The sequence below is a fragment of the Sinocyclocheilus rhinocerous genome, unplaced genomic scaffold (genome assembly GCF_001515625.1).
Source record: "Sinocyclocheilus rhinocerous isolate Xijiao unplaced genomic scaffold, SAMN03320098_v1.1 scaffold275, whole genome shotgun sequence".
NCBI classification, from domain to species: Eukaryota; Metazoa; Chordata; class Actinopteri; order Cypriniformes; family Cyprinidae; genus Sinocyclocheilus; species Sinocyclocheilus rhinocerous.
Genome location: NW_015659967.1, coordinates 19,351 through 31,168, shown reverse-complemented (window position 1 = coordinate 31,168; position 11,818 = coordinate 19,351). Strand labels below are relative to the sequence as shown.

The window sequence follows — 11,818 nt, the reverse complement described above, 5'->3', positions numbered from 1 at the left end:
TCAGAATTGTGAGATATAAACTCGCAATTCTGAGAACATATCAGTCTTTTTTCCCCCCTCAAAATTGGACTTTAACTCGCAATTGCGAGTTTATATCTCACAATTCTGAGAAAAAAAAGTCAGAATTGCGAGATATAAACTCTCAATTGCGAGAAAAAAAGTCAAAATTGCGAGTTTTTATCTCGCAATTGTGACTTTATATCTCGCAATTCTGACTTTTTTTTCTCAGAATTGTGAGATATAAACTCGCAATTCTGAGAAATAAAGTCAGAACTGCGAGATATAAACTCTCAATTGCGAGAAAAAAAGTCAGAATTGTGAGATAAAAAGTCGCAATTATCTTTTTTTTATTATTCAGTGGCAGAAACGGGCTTCCATAAAAGTCTGTGCATCATGCATTAGAAATGTAATGTCAAAAATGAAAATATGTTGTCCGCTGGACGCTGTTCATTATTAATGTGACTTCAAATGATTGAAACATTTAACAGAGGCCACAGTTTCAAAAGCTGCTCAAATCAAAGAGCTAAAAGATAAAGCGTGGGGTGGAAATTCACGCAGACTTTGAATCACAAATACACAAACGGTCCAGCTCTGTTCGATGTCCATATCTCTGAGAAACTCTGTTATCGTTGTCTGTGGTGTTAGTATAGCTAGCCACATTCACCTGCTTCACACGGCATGGACTTCAGAAAATACGCAATAGTGGAAAGGCTTCAACCATTCGGATCACACTGTAAATCTAAATGATATATAGCATCATGATCCGGTTGAATGGTTGAAGCCTTTCACTACTGTCTTATGATGAATGTATTATGAGTTTCTGATCTCTCAGGAGTTTAGAAGCCCAAGATACAAGAAAAATGTGCATACTCGATTTTTATATTTGCGTTCTAAGAAAATGCGAAAACGCCCATCTAAGGGTGCTGTGGGTTGTTTCCAGGAAATTGAGAAATACAGTAAAAGAGTATAATCACCAAAGTTGGCATGTAATGAGGATGGAAAGTAAAACAGGAACACTCTTGAAATAAAGGTTCTTTGTTTGCATGTGGTTCCAGTGTGTTTATCTGCTAAAATATTTCTAATTTTATTTCTGAGAATAAAATGAGCTTGAATTTGTTGCCACAGTGTATTGTATAGAATTTTTTTTCTAGTCCGTTCGAGTGCGTTTCAGATTCTGTGTTGTAATGGGCTTTGTATGCTTTGTATTATGTATATAAACGGTTTATTGTTATATGAATGGTCTGTGATTTTGTAAGGTATGTCTTTAAGTTGATTATTTGTTGTATATAGCAGGGTTATTATTGTTAAATATCAATAAAACCAAATCCATAAAAAACATTTTCATTACTTGAAATACAACAGACATTAAATTATATAGAATTTGACTTTACTTTTTTTTTTTATTTCAGCTAGTTGCCAAGGCAACATTTCACATTTTTGTTTAAAGTTGAAGGACTGAAACAACTAAATCTAAATAAGCTCAAACGAAAACTTAATAAAAAACGTCCATATTAATATTAATAATAATAAACAACTGACAAAGACACACAACAATATTCCTAAAACTTTAAAATTAAAACAGAAACTACAAAAACAAAATCTTAATTTAAAATATTACCAAAAACTATAATAGTGATACTAAAATAACACTGGTATAAAGTTGAGCTGTTCATACTTTTTTATTATTTATTATTATTTAGTATTTTAGTAGTTTTATTTAAACATCTTATTGGTTTTCACATAGAGAAATGCATGTTTCCATTGTTCCGAGGCTTTGTATTAATTATTTAGAATTCCACATAATGCAATACAGTATATTTAACATTACACGTAATCTCTGTCTTTAAGTATTTGTAACAACGTGAACATGAAGGAAATAATATTACCACATAACAATAGAAACCACTACAGTAAGATTACAGTTAACCACATTGGTTCAAATTAATATGAATTATATAATTTGTTCATCTTTGTTGAACATAATATTAAGTTGTATATCTTCGCATTAGTTCATTCAATATTAAATAGCAACAAACAACTGTTTCTATCAGTTAAAAATATTGCTCATTGTACATCATTATACTGTGGAGTCTCTAAATAGACACAGTGATATAAAAAATGCAATGAGAGGGAAAATTATATTTCAATGCTTTTGCATTTTCTTGCAAAACTTCTGTGATGGAAATAATATGATGTGTAAATTACAGTATGTCTTTAGAACAAACCATGTGTGATTAGGGATTTTGCTAACCCTAATATGATCAATTATATACCAAAATACATTCATAATCACATTCACATTCATAATCACATAATCACATTCACACTAAACAAGATTAGCACAGCGAAACCTATATGCATATGTTATGTAAAATCTGCATCTGGTATTTTAATGATGGGTTTTTTCAGTGAGTTAGTCAGTGCTGTTTAATACAGCCAGTGTTGTTAAGTTTGAAAACGTGATACAATAAACAAAGGTGTCTGCTTCAAATGTAGGTTGGACACACATCTGAGAGGAAACCCTGCCTACGTCTATTTCCTTGAAGCTTCTTATAACCCAACAGGAATCATTTATTTTTTTTATCTTCTATTTCCTGGAATGTCTGGGTTTATGGCTGTATTACGTGCACATCAGCACATAATCCATTGATTTATGAATATGTCAGCACAGTTTTATGACGCGCACGTGCATTGATGTGAAGGGCTACAAGTACTAAGTAATACTAACTCATTTTTTTTCTATGTATCCTAATCATTAGTCGTTTCTGGTCTAGACTACTACAACATAACATACTGTAGACTAATTTTAGCATATTTCCATTTCCCACTATGGCTGATTGCAACATATAAGTCAAATTTAAGAACTTTCATTTCCCTTTCACTACCACTCATTTAGAGAAAATCATGGATTTCATTCACCATCACCAATTTCAACTAAACATCAGGCCTTTGCTGCTGTTTGTTACAAGTTTCTACAATTTGCAGTTGCATTAATAAAGGTGAGTCTTAAAGGTATAGTTCAGCCAAAAATTGAAATTTTGAGTTGTTCTCGAGTTGTTCCAAACCTGTATGCATTTATTTCTTTTGTTGAACACACAGAAAAAGATACTTTAAAGAGTGTTGGTAACCAAACAGTTGATGGTAGCCATTGTATTTTTTTAAGTCAATGGCTACCAGCAAAATATCTTCTTTTGCATTCAACAGAATAAATAAATTCATATCAGCATGATGAATCTTCATTTTAGGGTGAACTATCACTTTAGTAACAGATATAGTATATGAAATAAACATTTTTACAATGTTTTAACTGAGTTTGTATTTATTTATTAAATTTAAATAATATTATTTTAATAATATTAATTAATTTATTAAATATGTGCAATATCAATAATCAAAATGGTTGTTTATGTACATACAAAAATAAAAATATCCCAAAATATATCAATCCAACCCTTTAATTATTGTGGTACAATGGTAGAATGAAATTATTAGTTCTTTGATAGGCTATATGTGAGAATATGTACAGGTTGACTAACCTACAACTAGGTTGTGTTTTGTTTCTTCAGAATTATTGTACAAGAACATATAGTTATGAACACGAACACAATCTTGACAATAGCGGGGCATGTTGTCACATCACATGAAGTCAGGGGCCTAGATTACGCAGGGGACGTTTATATATATATATATATATATAACATTTCTGTCCCCCTCACTTCTGAAATGATGGCTACGCTCCTGCATGAAGTGGTTCATAATCACAACTGAACAGTATAAAAACTTAAACAAAAAACCTCTATCGATTGATCGACACTCACATGATATTCCATCCAGGCTTTTTCAAGGAATAATGATGAGGTAAGAGCGGACTCTCCAGTTTGTGAAATTGCAGCGGGAGCTGGATGCGGCACGACGCGGTCCCCGCCTCTGGCTGGAGGCGTGATAAATATATAACGCGCGCAGCAGAAGAGCGCTCAGTCAAACAACAGACAACACGACTCATCTCCTGCAGCATGGGCGAGCAAAGACACCCCGTCAATATTCAGCTTGTTGGAGTGATGCAGAAAGAAGTAGCTAAAGTAAGACACATTTTTTATTTTGACATTTTGCATTCGTTTTTTAAATTTTTTTTATTACAGGTTACACTTTATTTTAAGGTGTCCTTGTTACAGTGCAGTTATACATTTAAGTCACATCTGAGTAATATTAAACTAAATGTACCAGCTACTTACTGGTTAGTTAGGATGAGGATTTGGTTTAGGGTTAGTTATAGCCTACATAGCCTAATTTATTGTTATTATAATAGTAAGTAGCCTACATGTAACTTGTAACAAGGACGCAGTAAAATAAATAACATTTTAATATAGGCTACCGTTGTTTTGAATAAGATTATGATGTTTGTCAGTGTCAATGGGTATCAACGTATTACAATTTTTACTGACAATAGCCTACATATTATTATAATTGATCGGCATTAGTATAATTAATCGATTTATTACTATATATAAATACTATAATAATAATTACATAATAGTGTGATATTACAAACAGCTTCGTAACGCAAAATTACATTTTAATTAATTAATTTAATAATAAATAAAAATAAATTAAAATTAAATTTAAAAAAATTTAAATTAATTAATTATTAAAAATAATACAAACAGTGTAAAACATTTTCGTCAAATAACCTAAAATGTGCTTTATGTGGTAACAGTTAACTTTATTCTATAAATAATAGAATAACAGAATATTATCACGAGTTTTTTAAATTTGGTAACTCATTTTTAAGGGTCAGGACGGATAGAAACAAGAAAACACTCCTGTATGTACAGTGGTTCATTAACACTGCTCTGAACATAGGCTAGTTAACTATATACACAATAACATGAAGACTGTAATGTAATTAAAAAGAAGTATTGAAATGTGTCTAATACATTCTTCTCTTCCCAGTTGTACATGACCACTGTACTCTGGTCAGATCAAAATGAGATTACGGTGTACAGATCGCTTGAAGACTTCAAGACGCTGCATGTAAGTCTTTTTCTTCATTTATATATATATATGTGTGTGTGTATGTGTATGTATGTGTGTATATGTGTGTGTGTGAGTGTGTTTGTGTGTGAGACCCTGGACCACAAAACCAGTCATAAAAGTCAAATTGCTACAAATATACCCCAGCAACTTAAGACTGCTTTTGTGCTCCAGTGTCACATATACATATACATATATATATACATATATATATATATATATACAGAGGGAGAGAGAGAGAGAGTGTCAAGTAGAATAACATCTATATGCATATTCGTGTAGAGACAACTCAAGAAGAAATTCCCTCCTTCAAAACCCATTAGAAGGTCAGAAAGGATTGTTCCCAAATTTAAAGGTAAATACTTTGCCAGTTGTTCATCAAACAATGTGCAAATTCAAGCCCTCATCATGAAGTAATGAAAAAAAAAAACCATTTGCAGCTGCAAGAGTGCAGAAGAACATGCAGAAGTGGAGCCCCAATAAGTCAGTGCTCAGACTGAAGGCTCTGGAAGAATACTGCAGTGAACTGCTGAAGAGCGATCCCCGTTTCTGCCAGAGCTCAGAGCTCATCCAGTTCCTGCTTCCCAAACCGCAGGACCTCGATTCTGACTTTGCAAAAAACAGGTAAGGTTGATGCTGCCAAGACAAGCAGAGCAGAAAATAATAAATACATGCTAGAACTTTCAAAACTACATGAAGTCTCTGAAACAGAGCCTAATTAAAGATTGTGTTTTGTTCGACAGTATCGTGATCATGCCATCAGAAACCTCTCTGAGCAGCGGTAATGTTGGAATGAACGTTACTCAACCCTTTGTTACTGAAACATACCGATGCATAGCTACTTATGAGACCAAGGACACCAAGAACCGGCCCTTCAAGGTTGAGGTGGATGAGATTGTGGATGTGCTCATTAAAGACCAAAAAGGTGAGAACTCATCGTTTGCCAAACTACACAGAAGCACAGAAGTCTCTCTTCGGTGTTTGTTGACCTTGTTGTACTTTCTAATCAGGATGGTGGCTGGTGGAAAATGAAGCCAAACATCTCGCTTGGTTTCCTGCTCCGTATCTGCAGAGAGCTGAGATGGATGATGATGGTCCTGATGTGATGGATGGCGGAAGTAAGTACCGGTTTAGCGGTTTCTAATGCATTCTGAATTTATTTGGAAACAAAACCAGTTTGGCCACACTGTGAATGTTTGACATTCTTGTGTCTTGAATCAGCCTTCTTTTGGAAACCAACCTAATTATGCTTATTCCACTAACTTTGAAAATGAATGAATTTAGGTAGCTGTAGCAAAAGTAGCAGTTTACAAAATAATAACCCTTGTACATGGGTGTCTAATACTGCTCCTGGAGGGCTAGTGTCCTGCAAAGTCCCAACACACTTGCCTGGACGTTTTTAGTAATCCTGAAGACCTTGATTTCCTGGTCCTGGTGTGTTTGATTAGGATTGGAGTTGCCCTTCAGGAGCAGGACTTGAAACGCATGCTGATGTATAGTAAGAATTGATTCATCTGTTCACCAAGTTGTTCTTAACTGGATCTTATTTTTCCATTCATCAGGTGTTTTCTATGTTGCCGCCAAAAGTTACAAAGCCATGAACAGTGATGAACTATCAGTGGAGATCGGGTCTGTGGTGGAGGTGTTACAGAAGTCTGACAACGGCTGGTGGATAGAGGTAAACCTCCATATCGTTTACTGACGAAAATGAGCAGATGAAATACACACCAGTAATCTAACGGGCAGGAAACTTTTACCTGCTCATTTGACGTGCAGTAGAGTCTGGAAACAAACTTGGCACTTGCTTTATATCCTCATTTTTGTGGACTCGTTTTGGCAGTTTGTGCAGATGATGCTTCTTCCTTGTTGACTTCCAAAGAATGAAACCAAATTACCCATTGATTTTATACAAGCTCTAATGCTACTTTTGCTACGATTGAGAGCTGTCTTTGTCTATCTCTCAGGCACAATCGAAAGGCGGGATTCGTACCATCTATGTACCTGCAACCATACAATAACCCACGAATGCACCTGATGCCTGCTAAGAGGGAGATAACCAGCTCCACTCTTGACTTGGCACAGCTTCAACGTCCTGGAGAAAATTTCCCGCAGGTCTCCAGCCGTGAGCTCAGCAGATCCCAGGGCAACCTGGGACCTCCAGGAAGCACCCTGGACCCTAAAGATAAGCAGATGTCACGATCAATGAGTAGACTGCCAGATGCTCATACAACACGGCTGACTCCACCATCAGTCCGAGTGGAGTTTGTCGAGAACGGCCAGCAAAGCAGTCTGAGTGACGACAGCGATGAGTTCAGCGACGACAGCAGTTTCTCCGGTAAATCGCTAAATCGCTCGGACACGGAAGAGCAATTACGCAGGAGTCGCACCCCTACGCTTGACTCCTCTGGCAGCCTGAGACCTGAAAGTGCCGAAGGCGGCAAGATGATCGGCAGCAGATCAGACCCCAGTCTCAACAAGATGCCCTCCACCCCCAAGATACCACCCAGACCCCAAGCTCAGGAGATACTCAAACGCTGCACCACCGTCACATGCAAAAACCTGCAGAGAACCAGTTAGGCCGATGTCTCAAGCACTTCAGGTTACATGTTTGAGGAGAGCATCCAAGAGTCCAGGTCCAGACAAGCATTAATGTCCACTGCCGTAACTCTTGCTTGATGCTACTGTGATTATTAGATGGACAAATTATGGAGAGATTCTTACTACACATTTATATTCCACTGCCGTAACTCTTGCTTGATGCTACTGTGATTATTAGATGGACAAATTATGGAGATTCTTACTACACATTTATACTACTAGAACCAAGTTTAGATCTTATTCTTGGAACTGAATTATTACATATGTTACAAATGATGGGTCTACATGTTTCTAGAGAAGCTGCTCTTTGGATCTGATAAATGTAGATTCTCTTTAACTGAAGAAAAGATAACGATCGACAGCTTAGAAATCTTTTAGAATCTTCTACAGAATATGTATCCAAGATGTGTATCTTTCTTAGTTTTCCCTCTTTTTCCATAGTGGAAAATATCACTTGTGCCTTGTATGCATTGTATATCCTATTATACTTGAACACTGTATACTCTTCAGAGTTGACTTGTTGCATATTTTCCCCCATGTTGAGTGCCTGTAAACATCAAATAAAATATTTAACCGAAAGACTGGCATTACTGGAGTGTTCATTCCTGCAAATGGATTGTTAAAGAAGCATATCATGTGCCGAAAATATCTAAAATACAGGTTAGGGCCAGATCAGTTCTTTAAGGACCAACATCCAAGTCATAAGAACATGACCAATTAAACTATCAATTTAAACAAAAATTTACCGTCAACTACAGACAACACAAGATCCATTGATTCCGCCATGTTTCTCATTGACGCGCCCCAACTCGGAAACTCGGGGCTTAAAGAAAATTTCGAGTTTCCCACTCGTAATAACGACTTTGTGGTGGCGTTCATGTGCGTTTAACTCGTAAATACGATCTATCCGACATGACTTGAACGCACCATTAGCTCCAACTCAATCAATCCCAACTTAACCAGCTGATTTATTCCTTTATCTGAAAGAGTATGGTTTGGCATTAGCGACACCAAGGTATTCGGGTGAAAAACGAGTGTTTTGTACACACTCCACATTCTTTCAACTCAAGCTGTGCATCACAGATGCGTTCGGTGTATTTAACACTGACGGCAATCTCAGATGTCCAACATTCAATACTTTTTAAAGCAGACATGACTCACTGCTTGCACAAGATACTGAACATTTTAGGAAAACCAAAGCAGCTAAAAAGCCACAGTATCATTAAAAGGAAGGACTGAATACACACTATTATAGTAAGAGCATGTTTTTGGAAATGTTGTTTGAACAGTGCTAGAAGTTCTGTGATGCTCTAAGAGTCAGATAATAAAGGAATGTTCTGGGATCAGTACAAGTTCTGTGGACGGTGACATTGTTGATTACCAAAGAAAACGCTCTTAACAAAAAAAAAAATTAAAGAGAACACTTTTGTTTGTTAGTTTAAAACATATCATCATTCACTAAAATATATTGCATGTGATATGTAAAGATGCCTAAATTTAAAAATTTGAGAACACCCACCACATGTGTCTTGCCATAAAACTTACGTTTTTCACACTACCTGGATGTTTGGGCACTTTCACGTCTCAAGGGTTGATTTTTATTAATACTAATGGTGCGTGTCCACTGGCAATGAGTGACGCCAGACGTCAGCCGATGGCTGTGAGGCACAGGTTTTAACGTCTGTCCTAACCGTTCAAAAACATGCAGATTGTACAAGACCTTCGACTGATTTAGTGCATAAATCATATTGTTTGCATGCGTTTCATTCAGATTTCAAAAACATGTTGCATACTTTGGTTACTTACTAGACTAGCTGAGTTAATAAAAGTGTTCAATTGAAACCATATATTTTAACTTTGGGCATTATTAATTTTTCTAAATGTTCACAGGAAAAGTGTCAACAATTGTAGAAACTCGTAGAAACTCGCTATAATACCTTACATACTCCAAAGTGAAGCAAGCCGATGATGACAATAGCCAGGGAAAGTAAGGAGGGGGCTTTGTAGAAAACGAAGCGTTTGAGAGAGGCGGGGCATAGAGGACCTACAATAATGTACAGTATTTGAAAAATAATGTGTTTTTTGAACATTAAAGCATGTCAACATATTCTGTTACACCAAATACACAAAATAATGATCTTTAAAAAAGCATCATATGACCCCTTTAATGAATACACAACCAGGAAGTTTTGGGAACTTGTTTTTTTTTACCTGTCTTTACCACCCGTAATACGCATTTTCTGCCACATGTAATCCAGAAACATTGAGGCCTGCAGGAGACGACCAATCCGCTGCATATGTCTCTCTACAAATGAGAAACAATCATATTTATATTGCCATTTTCAATGCAATTGCTAGAAACTCTAAATGTTTGTTTATGCAGATGCTCACCTTCAAAAAGACCAATTTATTATGTTTATCATGGGTGAACTGATTTGGAATGAAAACAGTAACCCACCTGTGTACGGTATGAGGCCCTCGAGATGGGTACGAGTGCCCTGATACTGCAGGATTTCCTCTGGGCTCAGGTGTGTGAGCAGCACCTGCAGGACGGCCTGAGCGTCCAGACAGCTGCGGGAATTAGTGTTCCACACCACAGAGAATCGCAACACCGACTCTGAACACGACACACATCACAGTCACACAATCAGGCAACGCAAACAAGATGAACCTGGTAATCTAACGCAGTGTACCAACACATGAAGACTACCTTTCTGATCCTGACGGAGCTTCAGGAGGGTCTTTTCTAGCTCCTGTATCCCATCCTCCTGCTGCCGAATTTCTGTTGAGGATTAAAGAGCATCATCATGATTCATTTGGTTATTTTTGTTTTTGATTTTCATTTTTTAATAAAATTAATGTTTTCAATTTTATGATAAACCATTTGTAAGTCGCTTTGGATAAAAGCGTCTGCTAAATGACTAAATGTAAATGTAAACCATTTTTTAGTTCAGGGAGGTGTTTTGTTATTAACAGAGTTAATAGAATTTTGGTGGACATGAAATATTTTCTTATTTGAAAGAAAATTTTTAATTAAACTCAGTCTATTTTTCTAAGGTATATACAGGTGCATCTCAAAAAATTAGAATATCGTGAAAAAGTTACTTTTTTTTGTAACTTATTTCAAAAAGTGAAACTTGCATATATTCTAGATTCATTACGTGTAAAGTAAAACATTTCAAAAGTTTTTGTTTTTGTTTTAATTTTGATGATTAGATCTTACAGCTCATGAAAGTCAAAAATCCAGTATCTCAGTATATTTCCTAAGATCAATCAAAAAAAAGGATTAGCAAAACAGAAAACTTCAAGTTCTTTAAAGTGTGTTCATTCATGCATATACTTGGTCGGAGCTCCTTTAGCACAAATGACAGCATCAGTGAGGTGTGGCATGAAGCGATCAGCCTGTGGCACTGCTGAGGCACTATTGAGCCTTCAGCTCGTCTGTTTCTCATCTTTCTCTTGAAAATATCCCATAGATTCCATATGGGGTTCAGGTTAGGCATGTTGGCTGGCCAATCAAGCACAGTAATATCATGGGCAGCAAACCACTTGGAAGTGGTTTTGGAACTGTGGGCATGTTTAATTTTGATGATTAGAGCTTACAGCTCATGAAAGTCAAAAATCCAGTATCTCAGTATATTTCCTAAGATCAATAAAAAAAAAGGATTAGCAAAACAGAAAACTTCAAGTTCTTTAAAGTGTGTTCATTCATGCATATACTTGGTCGGAGCTCCTTTAGCACAAATGACAGCATCAGTGAGGTGTGGCATGAAGCGATCAGCCTGTGGCACTGCTGAGGCACTATTGAGCCTTCCCATATGGGGTTCAGGTCAGGCATGTTGGCTGGCCAATCAAGCACAGTAATATCATGGGCAGCAAACCACTTGGAAGTGGTTTTGGAACTGTGGGCATGTGCTAAAGTCCTGCTGGAAAAGGAAATCAGCATCTCCATAAAGCTTGTCAGCAGATGGAAGCATAAAGTGCTCCAAAATCTCCTGGTTGACAGCTGCATTGACTTTGGACTTGATGAAACACAATGGACCAACACCAGCAGACGACACGGCACCCCAAATCATCACTGGCTTCGGAAACTTCACATTGGACTTCAAGCAGCTTGGATTCTGTGCCTCTCCAGTCTTCCTCCAGACTCCGGACCTTGATTTCCAAATGAAATGCAAAATTTACTTTT

At 36.6% G+C, this 11,818-nt stretch overlaps 2 protein-coding genes across 2 annotated transcripts in view; one reads left to right on the top strand and one right to left on the bottom strand.

The window, feature by feature from the left end:
- Nucleotides 1-4,001: 4,001 nt before the first annotated feature.
- On the top strand, nucleotides 4,002-7,752 carry LOC107724744 (NADPH oxidase organizer 1-like). The gene is made up of 8 exons (XM_016533773.1): nucleotides 4,002-4,079; nucleotides 4,951-5,031; nucleotides 5,314-5,386; nucleotides 5,472-5,655; nucleotides 5,775-5,956; nucleotides 6,042-6,149; nucleotides 6,594-6,707; nucleotides 6,992-7,752. Exons 1-8 carry the CDS (start codon nucleotides 4,014-4,016, stop codon nucleotides 7,606-7,608), a joined length of 1,425 nt encoding a protein of 474 aa, XP_016389259.1. The 5' UTR covers nucleotides 4,002-4,013; the 3' UTR covers nucleotides 7,609-7,752.
- Nucleotides 7,753-9,193: 1,441 nt separating this feature from the next.
- The window catches only part of LOC107724722 (transducin beta-like protein 3), a 17,550-nt gene continuing 14,925 nt past the window's right edge, over nucleotides 9,194-11,818 (bottom strand). Inside the window, exons 18-21 of the mRNA XM_016533748.1 lie at nucleotides 10,340-10,411; nucleotides 10,088-10,246; nucleotides 9,841-9,934; nucleotides 9,194-9,315 (exon numbers count right to left, since the gene is read on the bottom strand). Of these exons, the coding sequence (XP_016389234.1) occupies nucleotides 9,237-9,315; nucleotides 9,841-9,934; nucleotides 10,088-10,246; nucleotides 10,340-10,411 (404 nt within the window). The 3' untranslated portion in view covers nucleotides 9,194-9,236. The remainder of the gene's footprint in view (nucleotides 9,316-9,840; nucleotides 9,935-10,087; nucleotides 10,247-10,339; nucleotides 10,412-11,818) is intronic.

Excerpts from the sequence above, each read along its gene's own strand:
- LOC107724744 (XM_016533773.1), top strand. The coding sequence starts at position 4,014 with ATGGGCGAGCAAAGACACCCCGTCAATATTCAGCTTGTTGGAGTGATG. Across the intron at positions 4,080-4,950 it reads TGCAGAAAGAAGTAGCTAAA|TTGTACATGACCACTGTACT; the intron begins GTAAGACACATT and ends TTCTCTTCCCAG. Across the intron at positions 6,708-6,991 it reads TGACAACGGCTGGTGGATAG|TCAGGCACAATCGAAAGGCG; the intron begins AGGTAAACCTCC and ends TTTGTCTATCTC.